Raw genomic sequence first — 25644 nt, forward strand, 5'->3', positions numbered from 1 at the left:
ATGATTCTTTTGGACCGATGCATTAACTGTTACTTTGACCATGCAGATATCAGTGAGGAATCGCAGCTTTCGCAGGTCACATGACACGTCTTTGGAGAGATACGATTAGAGAGAGAGAGAGAGAGAGAGAGAGAGACACCTGACATTGCTCACATCACTTGTAATAAACAGACGCAGTTGAAATGAACACATTTCTGTGTGATATTAAAACATTTTTTGTTGTCATCATTTATTCACATTCATGTCATTTAAAATTCATTTAAAACTCTTTTTTTCTGTGCGTCTGTACATATTTTGAGAAATGTCTCAGTGGTTTTGTGTCCATACAATGGATGTCAATGGGGATCAATGTTGTCCTTTAAAATATCTTCTTTTGTGTTTTGCAGAAAAAGAAAGCCATACAGATTTGAAATGACATGAGAGTGAATAAAAGCGTTGTCATTTTTGGGTGAACTGTTTCTTTAAGAATTGTGTAGACGCACTCTTATTCTACTGTGTGACAAGTGTGAAGGCTTGTTTAAAGGGATATTTGATACTGACCTTGTTCCAAATCTGTATAAATGTGTTTGTTCTGATGAACGCAGAGAAAGATATTTGCAAGAATGCTTATAACCAGACAGATTTTGCCCCCCATTGACTCCCATAGTAGGAAATAAATACAATGGTAGTCAAAAGTGCCCCAGAACTGTTTGACATTCTTCAACATGTCTTTTATGTGTGCAACAGAACAAAAAACATGAAAAAGTAATTTTTCTTACTATGGGAGTCAATGGGGGGCAATGGGGGGTCTGGTTATAAGCATTCTTGCAAATATCTTTCTCTGTGTTCATCAGAACAAACACATTTAAACAGATTTGGAACTCGAAGGTGAGTAAATTATTTTTGGGTGAAGTATCCCTTTTACACTGAAGTGTGGGATAACGACATCTGACCTGTGTGTAGTCCGGCTTAGGGGAGTTCAATTCATCGGCGACCGTTAACACGAGTCGCATCAAAAGGCCTCCAGACTTGTTTGTTTATTTTAGCCATGAAGCATAAAAACACACTGCATGTCATTTTTTCCTAAAGTTTGGTCTCAGAAACGAAGGCGAGCTGTGGAACAGGTGTGCAGGGACCAAGACACCACTGCCATGGAAACGGAGTGATTCTGAATACGATTGGCTGGTTGCTACTGTTCGGCGAACACGCTTGAGTACAGAGACTTAGAAATAGTACAGTGATGATACTATAGTACGGTCTGAAAAATAAAGATGCTAAAAGGAATCTCTAAAGGGATGCCATGAAAGAACCACCTTTCAGGTTATTTTTCCTATAACTTGTTCTTAACTGCTCTTAAAAAACATTTCTTTCTTACATGCTTATAGCATAAACATTCCTCTTTCCGATATAAAGAACACTTTGTGCCACAGAAAAAATATGTGGAAGTTCTTTATAGAACCATACAGCCCAACAGAGAATCTTAAAGGGACAGTTCACCCAAAAATGAAAATTCTGTCATCATTTACTCATCCTTCACTTTGTTCAACAACAACAACTTGAGTGTGAGTAAATGATGAGAGAAGTTTCATTTTTGGCTGAACTGCCCCTTTAAGCAACCTTTATTTTTTAAAATGTACTGTGAAGGTATCAGATTGTTATACGATGGCCCCTGATATACACTTTGGCACTGAAATTCACAAACACAGGCACTATAATGGTCCAATGTCCAAAATACCATGGTATTTTTTGGTCATGTTTTTGTATAAATATGTATAATGGGGGCGTGGCCAAACATAAACCCACTTGAGCACACATCAGATGTTTAAATCAGACGTTCTGGATAAAGGTCCTGACTTTCTTGTCTGAACAACCAAATAGGATTTTTGGATTGCAGACTCTAGACGTTCAGCAGTCTACATTGCTTCGAGCTAATTTTAGAATAGACAGACACTAAATCCAGGGCGAAATGCAGTAACACGCGACCTGAAGTCATTTCATTTCATGAGAGGCAGTCTGTGTTGAGATCAACTTAATGAGCAGTGATGACTACCAATGCAAGACGATGAATGAAGCTCATGATCTGATGCATTTGGATACTGCAGTCGAGTAGGAGCGCAACTAGCAACCAATAACACTTTTGAACAGTGATTAAAACGTTGACAGTGTACTGCACTATCTGTGCTAAGGGTTATTGTCAGGAAACGGTTGCGGTGTTGTCGTAGGGGCGAGCTGAATCGAGCGACCGATCTGCCGGTCACTTTTCCACATTTGAGGCAAGAGCTGAAGCTCTGTGTCCAAGTCACAAAACAACACAATTGCTGGATCCCACAGTGATTGTGTTTAGATCATGGAACAGCATTTATACAAACACAACTGTCAGTCTACACGAACCAGCAACGGTTCAGTCATGTAAGCGTCTATGTGCTCCACGTAGCCCGTGTCTCTGCTGGACACCTGTCATGGTCGACCAGGAACTACATACTTCCTCAGTTCGTTTTATCGATCCTCAACACTTTTTTATCAGGCAGTGTTTGAACACCAACGGCCGGGTGCCGAGCGGACAGCCTTTGGCCAGTTTGTCCTGCGTGTCTTTGCATTGCACTGTGCGACTCTGCCAGCCCATATCACAAGTCCTAGAGCACACCATCCAAGGTCCCGTCACCCACCGGGATCCTGCTGGGGGCGTCTTTGACGAAGGCTCCATCGTCGGTGGAACCTCAGTAGTGAACGTCAAGATCTCAGCAGACGACATCGCAGCAGCGGTCCCCGAAGATACGAAGGATGTCCGAGGGGGAAGCGGCGTTTTTTGGGGCATGAAGAAGCTATAACGGATGTCTAGAGGCTTCTTAGCGTCCGTGGCGAGCACCTGCAACAGCAGGCTTTCTTGAATCGCTCCAGGACCCATGCTGTGAAGGAACTCGTCTCGCTGGCTCCACCCGCTGTAGTTAAGAACAGAGCCAATGAGGGGGATGACCGTCTCTGATGTGGAGATCATGAACTTGCCGTTCAGAAGGTATTCTCCACCGGGTCGGCGCAGAGCGAGGTAAGCTGTGTATCGCGCTTGGCCTTTAGGTTTGTACTGCCGTACTTTGAAGTGCGTCGAGCCCTCGGGAACCTTCACGACATCAGTGTAGCCCTTACTGCAGGACACATAGAGATCACACAACATAAATACACACGTGACTTGTTATTCCCTGTTCCAGGACTAACAAAGTAGGTTGATTAAGGACCACGTGTCACATCTGCAAATGACTTAAATCAGTCTAATTTGTATGTTTGCATGTCTATAATTTCTAACCTCTTCTTGGTGAAATTTCCAGCCACTTTGATACAGCCGTTTCCGTCCCCCCCGCAGATCCCGCACTTGTCAAACTGAAGTTTAGAGCCAATAATTTCATCGCAGCCCGTGCGCACACACTTTCCTTTAACACACACGGAGCTGCTGTATGGCCGGCATTCTGTCCCATCAATCACCTGGCACAGAAATGAACATTGCAGCAAAATGTGTTTGGATATTCACACCCATCAATGTGCAACACACATTCTCCACAAAACATTCTACACTCACCCTCTGGGAGAACACGACGTAGTATCCCGTCCCTTTCGCTCGGCAGGTCAACCTGCACATGTCTTTAGGCAGAATTCCTGCATACTTTGGTACCCATTCAACGAAAGTCTTCACTCCTTTAGGGTCTGTTTGAGGGCCGTTCCGGAGTGCACACTGCTCCTGTCTGAAACTCTTAGCTAACAAAGACACAATGACACAACGAGTAAGTGTACATCATATGTGAACAAATACTAGATTAAAAGGAAGAATATATAAGGGGGTGATTCTCACGAAATCTTGGTTTCATGATGTCAAACATGATTTTCTTAAAAACAAAGGCAATAATTTAAAAACTTTTACGGACAGTTTAACATAAAAAAGGCCTTAAAAATTACCGTAACTATTTAAAACTGTCAATCTCGTAGCACGATTTGCTGAAAACAACCATGATGCCCAAGCAAGTGTTTATAAATGATACAAAATAAGACCTTACTGAATTATATTTTAATACATTATTAACTTGTGGTACTAGCAGATGCGTTTCATCACATAAAATCAAACTTCATAAAAATATCTTTGTGTGTGTTTAAACACGAACGTTACGGAGGATGAGAATATCAGTCCTGGATATTTCTTTCTTCCACTATTTCTTAATTTTATTAGACATGAATAATCTGTCAATCATATTTTGTTGTGTTTTTGGGAACATCTAGTAGATCCAATTGGTTTTTCACAATATCAAAATTTTACTCCATATAATGCAGTCAGAGAAATCGGGATGCGTTATGGTCCAGCAGAAAAAGCAATGAACTACATAAATAATTCATTCCTATGTCAAAAAAACCCACAATTATCTATGTTTATTGTATGTTTTATAATTCAAATCTTTACAGCCATGATGTTTCAGTGGTTTTGTGAGAATCACCCAAGGAATTGTGGGAAACTTTTCTCATGCCTATTAATGCACCAATGATGCTCAGGGTATGCTGTCTAAGTGGACAGCTCACTAGGGTATGGATCCGGGTGTTTTTGCAGATTTTGCTGTCAAGCCCTGTGATTTTCCTGTGATGTGTAGGATGTGTGACCTTTGGCTCATATCGTTTGTATTTAAAATATATGAGAAGTATAGCAATTTTTAGTTGATGTCTGACTGACTTTTGGTTGCAAACTTTGGCATCTTGTGTTGATGTGCTTTGATGCGTTGGATGGATTTTATTATAATGTGTTTTTGTGCTGTGCATCTGCTACGAACGTTGATACACTGATTTCGATGTGATGTGTTCATGTGATGCGATTTTATTGGAATGTGTTGACGTGCTGAGACGTTGCATTGATGTGCTCGTGGTTTTGCATTGACGTGTCATGAGCTGTGATTTTAGCTGTTGCGATTTTGTTGTAATACATTTTGTGCTGCGATGCGTTGATACACTGACCTTGCTGTGACGTGTTGATGTGATTTTGTTGTGAAAAATGGATGTGCCAACAGTTTGCTGTGATTGTTGCGATTGATATTCTGTGATTTCATTGCTGTGATGTGTCGTGATTTTGTCGTGATATGTTTTGTTGATGCACTAATTTCACCCTGATGTGATTTCGTTGTGATTTTGTCGAAATATCTCGATGTGCTTAGATTTTGCAGTGAAGTGGTATAGTTTTGCTGTGATGTGTTAATGTGTGCTGTGTGATTTTGCTGCGATATCTCACCGGCTGGTGGGCACGGGCTGACGTTACAGGACCTGTAGACGGCTCTCTTTCCCGTGCAGTAGCGGCCGTTGTTGCGTGGCGGGGGGTTATTGCAGAGACGATGTGCAAACTGGACGCCGCCGCCACATGTGCGAGAACACGAACCCCACGGACCCCATGAGCTCCAGCTACCGTGGTTAGACGTCTGCAACAGAGAGTCAAGATCAAAAACCATTAACCAGATAAAAAGTTTGCAATTGCCATTACCTATTAACTTTTTACCTGAAATTTGCATAATGCATATAGTATGCATACTACAAAAATGAACAGCATGGTAGTATACGGTTCTATTTGTACTAAAGCTGCCTTGGTTTCTATTTGTGTCAACACAGACTACAGGGAAATCTCATTGGTCCAAAATCCTGCTCCACATAACTGTTTATTAATATTGTATATTAAATCGGTTCTGATTGGCAGTGATTAAAATGCAGTGACGCACAGCATTTCTGCTGTTAATGAGGACGGCTGCTCGAAGACGAGTTTCAAAGACGAGTCCAAACCAAAACATTTTCACTTTGAGCAATAAAAGCAATATGCCTTGATGTTGACCCAGGCAGCTGATTTATTACCTCATAACTTTGTTACCTTCTGTTGTGTCATCAAACGAATATCGTCAAAATATACTTCCAGCCAGCTGGGAGTTGAAATAAAACGTACACCGACATTTCTCCAAAAACCCTCTAATGGTTTAATAAACACAATCACATCGTTCTTTAAATGTCATGAGGTGCCGAGGAAGGATTGGGCAGTCGAGTTGAAAACACATTTTCATTGACCTCTTATGAGCAAGTTCAACAAAACAGCAGCAGTGCTGTCTGAAGATTGTGTGAGATACTAAAACACGCACCAGCGACAGGAAGGGTGCGGAGAGAAACTTCAGAACCAGTGTGTGTGTGTATGTGTGTAACACAACAGAGCCGCATTTCCTAATTCCACGCGACAATCAAACACGCGTGCACGAAGAGACACGCTCAAACAAGAGGGATATTCTTCAGCAGGACAAAAATAAGTCTTTTCAACACTTAATGACCGGTGACACGTGGAGGGAAATACCTGACCGGCCTACTGGAGGACAGGAGGAGAAATTCCAGCTGGTGAAACGTGTTTGAAACTAAAACACTTTTTCCTGACGTGCTTTAATTGATTAAAGAAGAAACGTTTACCCTTTCGAAAAGGTTTGCATTTACATTGATAACCAAACAACATCGACCCCCGTTGACTTCCACCGTATGGACACATTTCTCAAAATGTCTTCTCTGAACGAGAAAGAATATCTTACAGGTTTTTATTTTTGGGCAAGCTGTGCCTTTAAGACGGTGATGTTTTTGATATTATTTATATATTTTCAATTATTTGAAATACGTTATAATGCTCCTGATTCTGTTGGTTTATCACTTTAAATGAACACAGATGTACATCTAAATCTAAACTTCGCTGGAAAAACTCGCTGGTTCGGTTCTGAAGACTGAATTTGTAATACGCCTCACAAATGTTTGTAGTTCACACAGAGGCGACAACGAGATTAAAAAACTGTAAGCAGCTTTTATATTTTTGTAAACGCCCTCTTAGTTGCTGATATCTCAATCTCGGAATGATATGTTGGTCAGAATGATTCATCAGATGACCGCTGTGAGATGATCAGACAAAACTGTGTGATAAACCAACAGCCTCATGAATATAATATAGAGTGTTCAAAATAATATAAAAAAATAACAAATAATATAAAAAACATCTTAAAGGGATAGCTCAATCAAAAATAAAAACCTACATGAAGAAGATCTTTTGAGAAATGTCTTTGTGGAAGTCAATGGAGTCCAATGTTGTTTGGTTTAAACCTTTTCAGACCATGTTCTTATATATTATGAAGAAGAATGAAAGTCATACAGGTTTTGAATGACAAGAGGATGAACAGATGATGACAGATTTCACACTATTTCTAATGATAATGCGAGAGTTATTCTGGTGATAAATATCAAGTTTATCCACTGCAGTAGATTGATCGATATGATGAAGAATGCAGGAATAAAATAAAAGAAAGAGAGAAAGAGATAGAGTATGTGAGAGAGAGAGAGAGAGAGAGAACGAGAGAGACAAACCCTTATAGGGGGTTCACATCAAACACAAATAAATTATTTTGCACGAGTAAATTACTCGCGAATAAAGTCCATGCAAAGACGCGAATAGAAGCGAACAGGCAAAATGTGAATAACGTACGCGTTTCAATCTCGTCTTCCGTGACGTTAGAAAATATGAATCAGATTACGTCACACAAGCGAGCGCCGCTCGATTCGCATCATTCACAAATCTTTTCCTGTGCTAATGGCTTATTCGTGTTTGGTGTGAAGCCCCATAATGGGTTTGTCGTGTCGTGCCGGTCGTGTCCGGTGTAGACAACACCGCAAATCAAATGAGACTATGAGAATATAACTTAAATATGAACGTGTTTGAAGGAACGGTAAAAAAAAAACCTTCAAAGGCAAAACGTGTTACATTGTGATGAAAAAATACTAACTGTTTTACTTTGGAATAATGGGGAATGATGAGTAGACGGTAAACTTACCGAATAGTGTCTCTTGCGAGTTTTGTCCACACATTTCCCCTGCAGACAGATTCTTCCCTTGCCGCACGGAGTACCTTCTACAGCCGGAAGTTTCTTGGTCAGACAAACCATCTGGCCCTTCCTGATCACAGCACACCACAGACGGGCGCACACATCCATGCCCGGACACATGGTGTACTCAGGGCCGAAGGCTAAACGGCACTGAAGGGCGGCGTCGTAACTCTGACCGGGCAGCTCTTCTGGACCCAGCAGAGGCTGGCGAGGTGAATCCAACAGACACTCGGCTGCATCAACACACAAACCAGAGCACAGATTCAGTACAAACAGGTTTATCTATTATTATCATGTAATATTAGTTTACAGCAATGACGGTCGCTTTCTCACCGTTGCCGTCGTCAAAGAAGTCTGTGATGGTAGCTGACGTGCAGCGGCTCCAGGGTTTGGAGGCGTCGATGGAGGTCAGGATTGATGACATGAGCCGCTTGTCCTCAGTGGAGCCGAAGCGTTCCTCACAAAACTTGGAATCGTCGTGAGACAGGCCCAGAAGATGTCCTAAGCGAACGCACAGGAAGTGATGTCATGAATGTTTGTGTGAGAATGCATTGTTTCTTGCGGTATGTGGGGCGATCAATACCGATCTCGTGGGCCACGGTGAACGCCGCGTGCAGCCCGTCGTCCTCTATGATGGCACAGCTCCTCTCTGGAGAGCACACGGTGCCCACGTCAGCCATGCCGAGAGTGTCGCAGGAATGATGTCCACACAGATCCTGCACACATCACACACACTCGTGAGTCGTGAGTACACAAGATACACGGCTACACACCACGAACACATGGTTATGTCCCATGTGTTTTGGGGGTTGTTAAATAAGTATTGATCTACAAAGTGAGTATAAGACCCCTGAGCGTCATTAACATGTTACACAAGAGATCAATGAATTCATTAACAGAGCCCTGAGGTGACCCCGGAGTGATGGCCAATTGACAGGAAATCATCAGTTTCCTTTGACCCAACGTTTGTGAAGTCAACCACTAGCAGTGCCACATCAGGTCACATGATCGCATTTTTCCGCAATATAATATTATGTATATATAAGCTGCTGTGACGGCTGCTTGTTGCATGTGCAAATAATTGGACATGAAATATCGATTTGAAATAGACCGTGCATGGGAACAAAAAGAAAACAGATGTGTTAAATGAAAAATCTTGTTTTTCCCAACACATGCCATTTGCTAAAAGATTTGCCCCAGGTTTTGGGCTGGTCTACCAGGACACACGCACACACGCGTTCACACGCGACCCGCTTTCATGTTTACTGTTACATGTCATTGACAATCCTAGCAGACATGCAAATGCTCACATTTCTCAAAATCTGAAAACGTTCATACACAAGAGCAGACAGGTTGATTTTTCACAGGAGCGTTGATGACAGCCGTTCGGTGTGTTTACTAAGTTAAAGAGGATAGAAACAGTCTGCGTTCTGTTCTGGACCCGATGCCAAGCGAACACAAACAGCTCACAGGCCACATGAAAGAAAGACACTTTTAAAACCGCCAGCCCCTCGAGACCGCCAGCGTTTGAAAAGGCAACATTGAGTGTGAGCGTCTATAGGCCTGAGTGTGTAAACAGGTTGCAGAGTTAAGCTCATGAGGAATGCATGTGTAATGTGTTATGATGAGAGAGTCTAGCCATCCGCTCGATCGACAGGAAACCTGAACACAGACGGATAAACAACATACACTTGATCCTCAAACCATGCATAATGTTGAGAAGAGATCTCATGTTGGTATGAGGGGCTGTTTAGGCCTTAATTATTGAAATGACTCGTACAAACACTAGTGAAATAAACATATAGATTGAGTGAGTAAAAGGTAAAGAGAGAGACTAAGAGAGTGAGAGAAAAAGCAAGAAAGAGAGAGAAAGATCAGCTGAGTTAAAGAGAAAGATCAAAAGTGAGAGGCTTTTTTACGAAGGTACCCTTTGTAATCCTAGCTCAACCACCTGCAAACAAGAAAAGCAAGTGGAATATTAGTGGTTCATTATTTCACCAACTCCAACCGAGAGACATTAAAGTCCCGGAATGATGAAAACATACGCAAGATTCCTGACGGGTCACTCCAGAACATCCAACTCACACGCAAACACACACGGGAATGTTCATGGGCTCACGGCTCTCACACTTGGCAAGCGCTTTAAGCAAACATGTCGAGCGCAGACAGACAGGAAGACAAGCGGTAGGTGGAGAAGACTCTGGATATTTGATTCTAGGTGTGACGGCCTGAGAATGCCGCGAGCTTCTGTCAGCTGGTTCTGATTTATGGGGCGTTCCGGGGCCAAGCATATGGCCTGGGTTATTCTTCAAACCGATCTGAGGTCTGTTTACAGAGCGGGACATTATGGCTTTCAGTCTTCTGGACTGCTTGAACCTACAAAATCTTAATCTCCTGATGTCAACAGGGCTGGACGCCTTTGGACGATACTCTAAAGCAGTATAGTGTTCAAGTAGTTTTTCAAGTAAAAGAACCAGACCAACAGCAAACTCCAAATATGAATGAAAATACAGTCAAATTCTTAACCGGGAGTTTCTGAAACAGACCGTTCAAACAAAACAAGACGGTCAAAACAAATTCTTCATCCTCCAGAATCTATCCTAGACTGTTGCTACCCAACGCTGGCATCGAGCGAAAGGATTTCAGACGGCGGGTGTGTAGATGGATCGATTGGCGCGGTACAGAATATCTGTGAGACTTTCAGTGAACTGTTAACGTATAGCCGCCGTGCAACGGGACGTGTGAAATGCCCCAGTGGGTTACAACTAACAAACAGGGGGCGGACGGAGGTCAATGTGTGCCTCTCACTTTTGGAATTCAAAACAGACAATATACGTTTGGCTAAGATGAAAAACAACTGAGGCGTTCATCATTTGATGTCTTTAATATCTCAATTGATTTTCTTAGACAATGTGGTCTCAGATTCTCATGAGGACAGAGTTACTCTGATGATAAAGTGCGTGTCTCATCTCGGCGTGGACACATGATGCATTGTCTCCGGTGGACTCGGCGCAGTCATGTGTCCGTCTCCTCTCCGATGTAACGACTTTTCACACATTCATCCATAAGCCTCGGAGTTCTCAATGTTGCCCTTGTTTTGGCGTGCCGTGGTATGCGTTGAGCTGCATGGACGTATCCACACGCCTGAGATCATTCTGGGACTGAAATGAGATCGGAGCTATTAATGACAACTGGGCCACACGGCAATATTATAATAAGCTATATGTCAACAGTTTCATTTTGGCCATTAGGTTTCTGAGACGCGACCTGCACGATAGCAGGATTCTTTAATAACATCAATAATGATACTACATTACATGCTATTATCAGTTCAAATCGTTTTTTGTTCCTTTAGAGATAAACAACGTGGGAAAGACGCTTGAAATATTTTTAGCAATACAATTGTAGTGGAGGTGTAAGGTGACTTCTGATGCTCTGTAAAATCGACTAAAAAGCTTGACCTGTCCAGAGACATTGAGAGAGAGAGTTGCATCAACTCCGTTGAAAAAACAGTTTTTTCACAGCAATGGCGGTTCATGGAGGCTCTCAATAGTTCAATGAGGCCACGGCTAAACAGACCAATTGTAACAAACTTTTAATCCATATAAAGACATCATTTAATTTATAAAAATGAAAGAAATTAAGCATTTAAAGAAAAAACTAATTCCTGGAACTATCTTGTCGCGACTCTCTCTCTCAACGCCTCTGGACCCGACTAGCCTTTCTGAAGTTCTCATTGGCCAACGGACAAAGCATATCAAAGCGTCAGCTGTTTTCATGCGATGCATCCTCCTCATTGAAATCAATATATTATTTGGCAGAAAGTTCGTATTAGTCTCCTTAAACTCTCCTGACCTTCCTGTAATCACAAAAGCAAACAGGAACTAAAATTTTTTATGGGTGTCAATCTAATTTAACAGAACTGTGAAGTGGTTACCTAAAAAAAACGGCACTATTGTTATTTTAATCCAAACCTTTATGTGGTTATTATGCGACAGATACAACAACCGGAACCATCAATTCCTTAATTCTTTGTGTGCAGTTTGACTTACCGGTTAAGTTTTCACTTTCGTCTGACTTACTCCAATTATTTTTTCAAAACAAATTTCTATTGATGTCGTCTCATGTCAGTCATCTCAAAATCAAACAAGATAAATTTACTTGAGAAACTAAATAATTTATTAAAGGGATAGTTAAAATTCTGTCACCTTCGAGTTGTTCCAAATCTGTATACATTTCTTTGTTCTGATGAACACAGAGGAAGATATTTGAAAGAACGCTTATAACTAAACAGATCTTGCCCCCCATTGACTACCAGAGCTAGAAAAATGATTTTTGTTCTGTTGAACACAAAAGAAGATATTTTGAAGAATGTAGAATAGCAAACCGTTCTGGGGCAATTTTGACTACCATTGTATTTTTCCTACCATGGGAGTCAGTGGGGGGCAAAATCTGTCAGGTTATAAGCATTCTTGCAAATTTTTTCTCTGCGTTCATCAGAACAACAGTAAGTGATGACAGATTTTTCATTTTCGGGTCAAGTATCCCTTTAAGTCAAAATAAGTGAGTGTGTTTAAAACAACTACAGATATACACTTTTGAAAACTTAAATAATTTCGATCATAAGGATCCTTTGGACATACATTAGAAGGAAATGACACCCACAGCTGTGAATCTCTCAGTGGGCGTCTGTTTTTTTTAAGCCCATCACAGAACGTTGACATGGTACTTCCCAACCACACACACTCCTAAACACAGTCCACGCCAACAGGTGCTGAACACTGGACTCGCCAGAGGAAAGAAACCGCTGGCATCAAGCCACCTGAACCAGGCCAGGACATTCCTCCACTACCGGGAGACGTTCGTCTCTGGAGAATTTGGTGTGTTGATCCTCTACAGTCATGAAAAGATGCTGAAGAAGAATCGATTCCCGATTCCCAACCCTAGTTTAAAAATTCACCTCCCTCTGAACAAGACCTTGCATGACATGTACCACAAGACTCATCGGGAAGCCTGTCAAGCTCACAAACCACAAGTGAGGGGGGCTGAGGGAGGCCTGGCGCTCTGCACCGTACTCTGGACTTCTGTGGTGGCAAACGAGTGTGGTCTCAACCGGTGGATGGATTTCAAATGGGAGATCTGTTTATTTTCCTCAGTTCCCAGCGCTCCACAGAAAAAGAGAGAGTGAGGGAGAGCACTGTGGTTAACGGGACTCCTATCTGGGCAGCGGCAGCTGATTCTAAAAGCATTCTGCGTGAGGAATGTGCAGGGACAGCACAAGAGATCACACACTATATGAGGACATAAGAGTCTTTCCCAAGACTCCTGGCTAGAGAAACAGTAACAAAGGAAATTATTTGACACTGTTGAATGTGAAACAGGAAGCGAGAGAGACTGAAGTTCCCAGCTGGACACATTATCAGATTTTGCCTTTAGTTTTACTCATATGTACCACGGTATTTCCATGATACTCTGAAGTTCTACAAAGTTACCTATTGTACTATACTTGTTGGCACATGAGACAAATGTTAAACGCTCCCTCATTCGAAATATTAATAAATATTAAAAAATTTAAAAGTGTTACCAAGAGTGCCATGTTAATAAACATGCAATACCACAGATGTCTTTAAAATCTCCTGTACTACAGTCTATATTAAAGTACACAGTGTACGCACACGCCCTCGACCCACAATGCAAAGTGCGCAAATGCTATTGCGCGTCTGCAGAGCTTTGAGACGCGCGTTTCTTCCGATGGATCTGCAGCTTCTGCTTTTTACCTGCCTGGTGAAGAGGATGGCGGCGTCATGGTGATGCTGGTGGTCATCATCCAGGGGGTTCTGCTGGTTCTGCCACTTGCAGAAACTCTTAAGGGTCGCCGCTGCGTTTTTGGAGACATCAATCCCCTTCTCGCCCTCGGCCAGAACAGCGACCTTTACCACGGACAAGCGAATGGGGTTTTCGATGCTTGCGTGACCGTAAAGTTTGGACGCGATTGATGCGAGCGTCAATAGGTAGTGATGCAGGTCCTTCCCGTATTTCTTCGTCATAGTGTCATCCGCTACCAGCAGGAGCTCCACGTGCCGGGCGCGAGACACGGACCTTTTGCGTCGCTTCGTCGCGTCTGACTTAACGAACTGTGCCCACCAGTTTCGTCCACGCGCGTATTCATCCTCACCGTGACGGGGGGTTTTGCGCGTCCCTTTGCGCTTTTTCGCGTCACGCGTGCCGCAGCTGTGCAGCTCGGGCATGGCTTTGAAACTGAAACGCTCGCGGGTGTAATAGTGGAGAGAGTGCGTCGCGTCAGCATCCTCGACTATACGCACGTCATTCTCGTGTCCTTTTGCCCGTATGATAGGCGTGATGGTGTACCGGGCGTGATCCACGGCAAAGAACCCCTGAAGACCCCCGCCACACAAACTAAACACCGCCAGAGACTCTGCGTTTGTGTTCACGGTTCCGCGGTAAACGCATTCCCGGCGCAGCGGCGGTGCGTCCTCTCCCGTGCTTAAGTAACGGGACGATATCGAGTCATCCCGCTCCATATCCAATTGAAATCTCTGGCCGTCCATGTATAACAGATAACCCGCTTTCCCTCCCCCGTGATATATCCGATCCACAGTGCGCAAGACCCCGCCGGTCCGGTGGGCAGGTGTGCGTAAGGACGCTTTGGCAGGTGTAGAGAACGCACTGAACGCAACGGAGCCAGATGCGCGCAACGCAGCGGACAGCGCGCAGCACAACAACACAATCCGCCACATGATTTAAGCAGATGGAGAAATGTAGTTTAGTCCAAAGTGTCCTTTAGTCAAAGACTTTTGCAATCCACGTCAGATATTTGAGACGAATTTAGGAAGCGGGTCCATTTGTCCGTGCGCGCATCTTCTACAAATTGAAACGAGAGAGGCGCGAGAATAGACGAGAAGGAACTAAAGTGAACTTGTAGAACAAAACATAAAGTTTCCTCTTAAAAGCACCAGAGAAAGAGAGAGAGGAAGAGTCCTGCCCCCTTTGCGCTCTCTCTCTCTCTCACCAGCCCTCCTCCTCTCTCATTCTGTTTGTGTGTGTGTGTCGGAATCTAAGTCCGGTGAAAGCCGTCGGGACCGACGAGCGACTCTCACCGGTGCCGAGAAACAAACAACGGAACAACGTGCAAAACAAAGCGGAATAATGCGCGTTCATGCATCCGAGAGAGTCTGGAACACGACTGTTGCGTTTTTACAAGGATACTTCTGAGACAGAGACATTTTGTACTGTACAGAGTTTTAGTGATGTACTGCATACATTCAAATTGAATTTTCTTTAAAACAAACAAATGTATTCTCGTTTTCAAATGTATTTTAAACCTGATGCAGCTATCAGGGATTTCTATTGTGCATGTTAACGTAGGCTAAAAAACAAGAGAACATTTCTGGTGTGAACATCATTTGCTGCCCCCGATGACAAAAAGTTATTTTTTCAAATGTTTGAGAATGTCTGAACACAACATATAAACAGTAGCCTCTAGTTACAATTATCTCCAACAAAAACCAACTGTTCCCAGCAATGAAATATGAATAAAATGTAGCTTAATAATTCATATATGTGTCCTTACACATTTTAATTGTTACCTCGTCATAAAATAATTACTGTACATTGTGCATATATAGCATGTGCGTGTAAAATCTCTTATACCTTATTGCATAATGGTGTTCAGAGAGAGAAGCAGCCTGTGACGGAGGAAATCCATGACTGGGAAACCCTGTTCTGCTCAACAGAGCATCGATCCCTGCAGGCAGACAGACAGATGGGCAGAGAGGCAGACAGGTGGCTGAATACAGTGCACACTAGTGAGGCTCTCGTTCTGCTGTCCGAGGTCACCGCAGGTCATTCCAACACTGTATTATGACATCACCACTACAACAACAACAACAACACCATAACATGAACAACATCTCACTGGCACAAAGGGTCATGTCATTGTTTACTCACTCTCTCTCAGAAACACAGACTAAAAGCGCTTTAAAAAAGCAAAGAATTTCATTTATTAAGCCTACATGCAAACGTAAAATATATACAGTAGGTCTGTAAGTCACGTGATAACCCGCGGCATGATGCAGTGGCATCAGTTGAATGAGAATGAATTAAACATTTTTCAGTATATATTTTTTTCACACAGAAAGCGCAGACCTCTGTAGATGTAGGAGTTTTATCGTTTAAAAACAGCATCAAGATTTTGCCAAACATTTTATGTTCCATTGAAGAAAGAAAAGAGTTTAAAATGACACGAGGGTGACAAAACGATTTCAATGGTTCTAGTCTTTTAGTTAAGTAAAATCATTTTAATTATTGAATATGGCACTTGTGCTCAATGTAATGGATCATTTATGAGCAAGAAAAAAGTGTTCTCTCTCTCTCTCTTTAGTGTTTATCTCTTTCTCTCACACACACGCTTGTTTTAGTATCTTTGTCTCATTGTATTTTCTATCCTCTAAACTTATATTAAAAGAGGATGCGTTTTAAGTGCTGTTACAGTAAGACAATATTTACCAATCCTCATAGTCATGGAAACGGTTGTTTATTTTCAGCTCTGTCAATCGTGTTGTGTAATGCGCGTCTTTATTCGAAAATCGCATCGAGTGCCAAAATGCCTCTCCGCATATAAGACGTGACACCTCACGGATCTCCTGCCCGGTGTTTGTTTACTGAAGCTGAGTCATTTAATAGTCTTTCCCAAAGGACCTGACAAACCCAACAAGACAAGCTGGCAACAAGGAATTTTCCATACGTCTGAAATCTTTCTATATGTACTCACACTCAAAAATGACATCTCATCATTCGGTCACTTTCATGTCGTTCTTAAAGTTGTGTGAGCATCTCTTCCATGAAGCATGAGCGATGTTTTCCATGTTTTGTGTTTAAATGTGGTTCTGCTAAATGAACCACGTACATGATGCTTTTTTAATCAGAATGAAACGGCATACAGGTTTCAATTCTAGGTTTTCAAATATTTGGCTTCTTTTGCTCTGGTCAAAACAGTGTTGTTATGAGCCGGTGGTATAGAGGCACCTATCTGTCACGAGACGAGGCTCTGGGGGGTCTGCGGCCCACCGCCTGCTTAACCTTGCCGAAGTGAATGTTTGCTCAGGTTAGAGAGATGTGAGAAAACCCTGGGGTGGTCAGTGTGGGACGGGTGGATGTGAGAGAGGTGAGCTAGTGTTTTTTGCTTGGGAATCTTTCAAGGCAAAGTTTTGACCCAGAGCTCACCCTTTGGCTTGTGTCTCAACCTGTCAACAAATATGGAGAGATTAAAATGAGCGAGGAATGAGGTCTGTGCCATTTTTCAAACACTTGCCTGACATGTTTTTCTGGTGAGGAGCGCTCTGGGTGTCAAAAATGTTTTTGAAAAGTGGCAAGGACGTTTTTTTTCCCACAAAGGCTGAAGGGAACAGTCTGTGCACACAAAGTTCTTTGAAGTAGCCCTCTTGAGATGGTGAGGGAGAAATGGACAGACAGACAGTTGAACAGAAAGACAGACGGATGAACGGACAAACAGCAATGCAGATGGACAGACAGACGAAAAGAAAGACAGATGGATGAACTGACGAACAGACAGGCAGATAGACGGCAGACAGATGGATGAAAAGACAAACAGACCGGCGGTTGGACAGACAAATGGATGGGCAGAAAGACAGATTGATGTACATACAGATGGATGGACAGACAGAAAGACAAATTAATTGATGGGCACACAGATAGACAGACAGGTGGATGGGCAGAAAGACATACGGATGGATAGACAGACGGGCAGGAAGACAGATGAATAGATAGACAGACAGACAGACAGACAGATGGATAGACATACAGATGAATGAACAGAAAGACAGACAGATGAATACAGACAGATGGATAGACAGACAGATGAATGAAGAGAAAAACCGACACATGAATAGACAGACAGACAGATAGATACAGACAGATGGATAGACAGACAGATGAATGAAGAGAAAAACCGACACATGAATAGACAGACAGACAGATAGATACAGACAGATGGATAGACAGACAGATGAATGAAGAGAAAAACTGACACATGAATAGACAGACAGACAGATAGATACAGACAGATGGATAGACAGACAGATGAATGAAGAGAAAAACCGACACACGAATAGACAGACAGACAGATAGATACAGACAGATGGATAGACAGACAGATGAATGAAGAGAAAAACTGACACATGAATAGACAGACAGACAGATAGATACAGACAGATGGATAGACAGACAGATGAATGAAGAGAAAAACCGACACACGAATAGACAGACAGACGGATACAGACAGATGGATAGACAGACAGATGGATACAGATAGATAGAAAGTGTCAGGAATTGCAGGGAGGAAGAACCAAGATGCAGGCAGGGGTTAAGGGGTTAAAAATAATTTAATAAAGACAAAACAAAGACCCACGATGGGGATAACAACAAAAACAAAAATATGAACTAGAACACTATTACAAAACTAAAACATAACACTTCCCACATGGTGGGCAAAAATAGACTAAAACATGACAAAAGACAAACAGATGGACAGACAGACAGACAGACACATTGACAAACGGATGAAATCCATAATTTCCATTCCAGAGTAGATTTTAGATTGCACAGACGTGTTACACTAGAAAAATGTTTACAAACACATTTCTCACAACATTCATCCACGCACACAAGGTCATGCTCTGGCGCAGATGGTCCAACGTGCCACAGCTTTTCTTTATCAGTAAATGCTCCGGTTATATACTGTATCAAACATGAGGTCGACACATTAAAGGATCAAGAATAATCCACTAAACACAACTACATGGACACGCACACAAAGTCTGTTAGAAGGTCTATCCTTATTCCATATATAGAACACACACTATCAAAACGTGCCTATGGACATGCATACTCGTACACGTGCGCACACAGCACACAAACACACGCGACGGGTAAAGTAAGTGCAGCACTAAGTGATTCCATTTATAAAACAAGAGCACTAAAATGCAGTTCTAGTTTTCAAACTGTGTCCCATCTGTTGTGCTCTGTACCACCATCTCTCATTCATAATAGAACTGATTTAAAAATACAAATCCGTCATATAGCAGTGCTATTCTGACTGTAATGCTCTTTTGCTATCATTTACTGTGTGTTTGTACAACAGAGGAAATACAGTCACAGCTGGTTGTTCTTTTAACATCCTGAGAGGGAGAGAGGGGGGAAGATGCAGAGTAAGAGAGAGGAGAGAGAGACACAGAGAGAGAGAAGAGTGATGGAGAGTAGGAAAAAAGAGATGGTAAAGAGACTATTCTTTCCCTATCGTTGTTTGAAATGTCCTGTTAAAAGCAATTTTTTATTTATTTATAGATTACATTTTTCTTACTCTATTTCAATTTCATTTATGTGTTTTTACAAAAAAAACTGCCAAAGCAGACATAAAAGAAGAAACAAACGATAACATGAATAATATAACGAGGAATCAAAATAAGGTGCTTGGTGATCAAATAAAATAAATAAGATATATGAATATAGATATTGAACTACTAACAATATTCCTTCCAAATAAATTTCTATTTGTATTTATTTATTTTTAAACTAGAAAAACAGGTGAGAATAACAGAAAATATGCTCTGTATTGTTTCTGACCTCAAATACTGCAAAGAAAACAAGTTTATATTCTCTTTTAAGCAACACAACAATAATATTTCTACATGTATTTAGTCCTTCACACTGCTTGCAATGCTGTAACTTAATACAATCATGCTGATAATAAAGTACTTTAAAAATGAAACTGAGATGGACAGTAAGAGGAGAACGACAGGGAGAGGAAGAGAGAGAGAGAGAGAGAGAGAGAGAGAGAGAGAGAGAGAGGGCTTGTTTTTGCTGCCCAGCGCTTGGTGTCTGTTTTCATGGTTTGTCTGAATCTGTCATCTGTTTGCTTCAGCTAATGCTTCTCCGTCTGCCTCCGAGGATCATGGGAAAGAGAATCTACTCAAGCGACCCAACACAGACGCACACACACATTTACTTGACTACACAATCAAAATGCAAACAAAGAAAGTTATTTATAAAGACAGAAGACGAATCCGAACCAGTAATAAACCAGATGATGATGCTTACCTCTGACATCACTAGCAAAAGGTCAGGTCACATTCCGCTCACTTTTGAGATAATTCTGTCAGAAAACACACACATCTTTCTTTGTTAACATGACTCACAATGTTACGGTCATGTTGGCTTTGAAAGAGACTTTTACAAAGTTACTGTAAAAACAATAGAATGACAATCAACTCAGAAGGTCATTTTTTAAGCCTCTACGATTACAGGCTCCATATGTTTATAAACATTTTAAGCCACTGAATATTATTATTATATAGACATCTACATGACAGACGGGGCAGAAAACCTCATTGAAAACTTTTATTATTGGCACCAAGGTCTGTCTCCATATGCCTCAAATATTTCATTCAGCAGAAGCTTCTGTCCAAAACAATCTAGGAAGCATTAACATTTTTGCACAAGAACCAAGCAATAATCGTTGTATCTTTAGGTGAGCCGTTGCTATAGGGAGGCTCAGAGATGACATATTTTTGTCTTATGCAAAATGCAAAATGCGAGTTAGCATTTTAGGACTTCCGCATCCGTCGCTCCAAAGTCTACGGGTTTCTTGAATGGGTTTTAGGTAAATCGCCCGAAATAAGGTCTGTGGTAAACTAAACCTGTAAATATTTTCACGTTTTATTCCATGACATAAAACACAGCAATTCTAACCCGATTGTGATTTTTTAAAGCCGTATTGTGTCTTAAAAACGTTGATGGCTAACAAGTAGCTAAAAGTGGCTACATCCTTTGGTGGGGACGTTAGACGTTAATCACGCATTTAAAGCTCACAAATACTGCAACATGGGCACAAATCTCTTAGAAACGCGATCTTCCAAAAGTCTATGGGAAAAGAGGCTTTCGGTCGAGGGAACCAGCGCGGCGCTTACTTAATGGTTAGCCTACAAAAATACGTCATCTCGGAGGTACTGGATTTGCCAAACCTTCTAGAAAGCAGCGTTTTGTTTGTAAAGTTGAGTCTGTTCATTTTGCTTCTCTATCGCCATCTCTGTTTGAAACATAAAATTGCAGGTTGCCTCATATATTTTTCTTGAAGGGATAGTTCACCCAAAAATTACAATTCTGAGTTACTCACTAGTCGATCCAAACCTCTATACGTTATTTTGTTTGGTTGAACACACATAATGATGGAAGATTGTTAGGAGCTGAGATTTCTGGGGTGCCGTCGACAACATAAGTAGGAACAGTTAAAAGTTAAGATTTTAACAATATACTATATTAAATTATTATAATATATTATACAATAATCTCCATTAGAGTTCACATTTCTTTTTACAGAGTGCAGATCAAATTAAATACAACTTTTTCTCGAACTCGTCTCCTGGATTCTCCAAACAGATGCTGACTTATACAGAAGTGCACAATGCTCTTCATTGGCTCCTCTCGGAGGTAAGGTCAAAGGTTAAATGAGTCTCGTTGGAAAGGTGATTGTGGGCTGACGCTCCGCTGGACCGCACAGCAGGTGGAGACGCTGGAGAGACACAGCACAGACATGAATGGACTATTATTCACGACTGAGACATCTGACCAGACACTAGACTTACTGTCAGCGTGACAAAGCGTATTTGGTACTTAAACAAATCTTATTGTGATGAAACAACTAAGAACGGTATACAGTTAGTTATGTGCCAAAGAATCAGACGTAAATTGAGGAAAATGTAACGACATTGGAAATCAAAACAGTGGATCAACAGTCTGACCATCGCCGTCAATCCAAGAGTCAGCGGGTTCAGCACACCAGCAAGAACACAACGTACCCTGAAGACACGCACAGAAACATTGTCAAAGGGTGTTGACGGCCTATCAGCATCTTCCATCAGTGCTGAGTTCAAATGTCACACGGCAGGTGTCAGGTCTCACCAGCAACCCCATCTATCCACACAGAGACGTCCTTACTTTTCCTCGCCATCATGTTCATTTTGAACTGGTCGGTCTGCGACTAATAACCCACTTTCATCAACAACCAACTTATGTACTGTATGCCCATTCAACTGTTGACATTTGTGTGCACATGCCCAGCGTGTCTGAATGGTCATGTGACATGCGTTTTTCGGTAGTGTAATGTAAACGCTGATTGTTTCTAAAATGCATGTGGAAACGGCAGGATAAACGAGGATCGTTTTTGTTTTAAAACCCAGTTTTTGTACGACAACGTGCTAATGTAAACACCACCTAAGCATCCATCCATACCTTCAGAGACTGACAAAGAGAAGACAAAGAGGCGAGAGACATGCAGAGAGAGAGAGAGAGTGTAGTGAAGCTAGTTTTTCCAGGAACCTCTGGACTTCATTATTTGGACTTCGTGCTGAGCATATTAGTAAAACTTTCACTATAAACTTTATCTCAGACTTTTTACAAGCAGTCTGGAAAATAAACTTGTCACAGCTCGTCACCATTTATACAAATCCACTTCAATTCCTCTCTAGTACACAAACTGAACAAAGAAACCTTTAGAAGATCTTTCAATCTAAAACAAACCAGTTAAAATGCATGTGCCATGTTCTTAGAAATGTAACCTTGGTATTTATATCTGCTTACTGTTTTATAAACATACTTAATTTTAGGTATAAAATGAATTTAAGTATAAAATAACTTATTCTGAATTACTCACTTAATAAACAACTTCAACTATTTTCAGTCAGAACAGACTTTTAATGACAAAACCAAGTCAAGTGTTTCCTGTTATTACCAATTTTTTGTAATTACGTAACTTGAAAGTGTTCAAATATGTGTCATGTCTCAGTCTTGGTTTATTTCCGCTTGTATTATGAGCTTGTGTTTCCTTGTCAGGTTTCCTCTGGCTCACTGGGGGACCAAAACCAAAGGAAAAAACTGTCATTTTATTTCAAACATTTTATATTTCGCCACAAAAATGACAGCAAACAAATACAGAACACATAACTGGGATCGATCTGATTGTACACATTTTGTGTGCGCACCTTTCAGTTCTGAGAGCATCACCTTTAAAAGCCACATCATTGCTACAAATGTACAGGTATATAGAAACAAGTATTATCAAGATCCTCAATCAATATTTAATACAAGTGTCTATTATACGCATAAAAGTATACTCTTACAAAAAATGTGCCTTATGATGCCACCGAAAAACCTTTCTGTTTCACAAAAGGAACGCAAATGTGACATCAGAAGCATTGCATTGTGGAATGCAGCATTCTCGCACAACTCGCTCTGCTGTACGGTTGTTTGGTAAATGAAGTATGTTACCCATGCATTCCAGAATTTGCATACTGTTCATGCATACTATACAGTATTCTGTACTGAAGAAACAATAAGGGCTAATACAGAGTATCAAGCTGTACGCCACAGTCAACTGGATGATGTCATTCTGAAAATACATTTTATATGCACGTATCTGTTAAAAGTCTTAGATGAGCTCAGTGCTCAAAGCCAAAGAAGTCTCACATTGACTTCATGAAAAGGTTTTCAAAACAGTTCACAGTCTCTTTCCTGCGATGGTTCTCTATGGGTGGGGAATGAGGACATTTCAAGATGTTTGCATAATGGAAATGCACAGAGCCAAACATTCCGCCAGAATGATGGCCTGGACGTTGAACATGATGATGTGAGGTTGTTTAGACACAGAGATGCAGTCTATAAACATTAAAGCACAGTGGAGTCCTATACGTAGAGGGATTGTGAAAGTGGAGCTGTTACCTGTGTTCCAGGTGTTCCTGGGGAGACATCAGGACAGCTCCGTGTCCACAACAGAATCAGACCAGAAAACAGATCATCATCCCGTTCTGCATCCATGACCCTCGTCAGCACATCCACCTGTTCAACACACACCTGCGAACACATGACGTGGCACATTTTTAAATCAGTTAACTAAAAGCAAACAAAGTAGTCCTTGATGGCAAAGGAATTGACCGCTGGAGCATTACTTAAACCAAGGAGACAGTGGCCATGTCGGCCAGGATGTTGACTTAGAAGGAGTGACTGGTTTTCTCTTTCCTTTCATCAGACTCTTGCTTTGGTACCCTACAGCGAGACACTCGACCCCATACCGAAAGCCGGCCGGCTGTCACACGCACAACAACATATTCCAGATAAATGATGTTTGAAAAGATCACGGATAATATGACATCACATTTCAGCATCACACAACGTCTGTTGACGATCAAGTGCAGCTACGCAGTGAATTTTGACATCCGCAGTGAAGCATAAGCCAGACTGAATGTTTTAACAGACAGGTTATGTAATCACATCGCAACAAATCTGACACAACGCCTCTGTCTCTCTGGACAGCTGCTTCTCATGCTGAACATAATTTCTAATAACGCAAACGCTGCCAAATGTTACATTGCTTAAACTTAAGAAAAAATGTGTCCTTATGGTCCCACTTTCAACAAAACACCGTCATGTTTTTAAGGCTGTAGACACATGTATAAATGAACAGACGCACAGCTCAGGTTTGGGTACACAGGTGTATAGGCAGACAGGTGTTTAGTTAAGCAGTAAAGATCATCCATCATGCACACTTAAAGTCTGGTTTATAAGCTTCAGGTTTCTTGTAATTTTTAAGACCTGGCATGAGTATAAACTATGATTCATCAATTGGGTGTACAGCAGAAAATCAGTATTGGCCGTATTAAAGCCCTTGTGTCTGAGAAATACTAGTATAAAAATAATAAACCATGTTTTTTATAGTAAAAGTTCACAATTAATTATAATTTATAGAAAGTACTGCAGTTAACTTAAGTATTTATTAGAGTAAACTGCAGTAAAACACAGTACACCTTACTATAGTACACTAAAGTATTTACTTCAGTTTATCATTTACTTTAGTTAATACTTTAGAGTACTATAGACAGTTTCATCGGACAAATGCGGCTGGCTCGAAGTTAACTATGTAACTATGGTCTGTGTCTGCTCGGCCATCGGGGCGACGCACCACCAAAGAGGAGGGATTTTTTTTGTCACATTCAACCAAAGTAAAGCCCTGGTCAGATTGAAGTTTGAGCACACAAATATTTGTTGTATGCAGGTCTGCTACCCGACCCGAGCCCGATGGGTTTCGTAAATAAAATAATATATAGGCTCTACATAGTTTGCGTGCCGTGGCATGTGCTTGCGTGTTTGCTGCATTGTGACGACAAAAACACGAGCGAGAACACACACACAAAACTGTTCAGTTCAACTAATACTTATTAATTCATGTTTTTAAAATAGCTAAAACTCTGTTCATAAAATCATAATATGTTATTTTGTGTCATTTAATAAAATAAAAATGAAACGAATACTGATTCTAATTCGTTGGTAGTTTAATAATAGTGTAAATGCTTATTTACCATGATTTTAGGCATGCAGAGTTAAGCAACAAATAACATATGCAATATGAAATGTTTATAGTTGGTACTTTTTAATTAAAATGTTTGTTTATTGGACAAATCCACTATCTAATCCACTTCATTTGTGCTTTGAAAAGTAAACAGCGCGAACGTCGGAAAGTAGCAGGTGTCCGACAAATTTTTCAGGTGTTCGACTTGTCTGCTTCTTTTTCAACGTACTTGCCTCATCACACGCAACCTTAACTTGTGCAGCTACTGCAAGAGATTATGAAGACAGATCCAGTAGATTTCAGGTATTTCGTGAATATAAAACAACATTT

General features: G+C 41.3%; 1 protein-coding gene across 1 annotated transcript; it reads right to left on the minus strand.

The window, feature by feature from the left end:
• Nucleotides 1–1962: 1962 nt before the first annotated feature.
• Nucleotides 1963–14428, minus strand: adamts5 (ADAM metallopeptidase with thrombospondin type 1 motif, 5 (aggrecanase-2)). Its single transcript, XM_079462585.1, has 8 exons — nt 13658–14428; nt 8464–8596; nt 8214–8381; nt 7830–8113; nt 5231–5414; nt 3548–3723; nt 3278–3453; nt 1963–3119 (listed from the first exon to the last, which is right to left on the minus strand). Exons 1-8 carry the CDS (start codon nt 14420–14422, stop codon nt 2486–2488), a joined length of 2520 nt encoding a protein of 839 aa, XP_079318711.1. The 5' UTR covers nt 14423–14428; the 3' UTR covers nt 1963–2485.
• Between the last annotated feature and the right edge of the window lie 11216 nt (nt 14429–25644).

The sequence above is a fragment of the Barbatula barbatula genome (assembly GCF_947034865.1).
Source record: "Barbatula barbatula genome assembly, chromosome: 8".
NCBI lineage: Eukaryota > Metazoa > Chordata > Actinopteri > Cypriniformes > Nemacheilidae > Barbatula > Barbatula barbatula.

Coding starts and splice junctions, on each gene's coding strand:
- adamts5 (XM_079462585.1), bottom strand. CDS start 14,422: ATGGAGCGGGATGACTCGATATCGTCCCGTTACTTAAGCACGGGAGAG. Junction 5,415..7,829: donor CTCGCAAGAGACACTATTCG/GTAAGTTTACCG, acceptor TCTCTGTTGCAG/ACGTCTAACCACGGTAGCTG. Junction 3,454..3,547: donor ACGTCGTGTTCTCCCAGAGG/GTGAGTGTAGAA, acceptor TTTCTGTGCCAG/GTGATTGATGGGACAGAATG.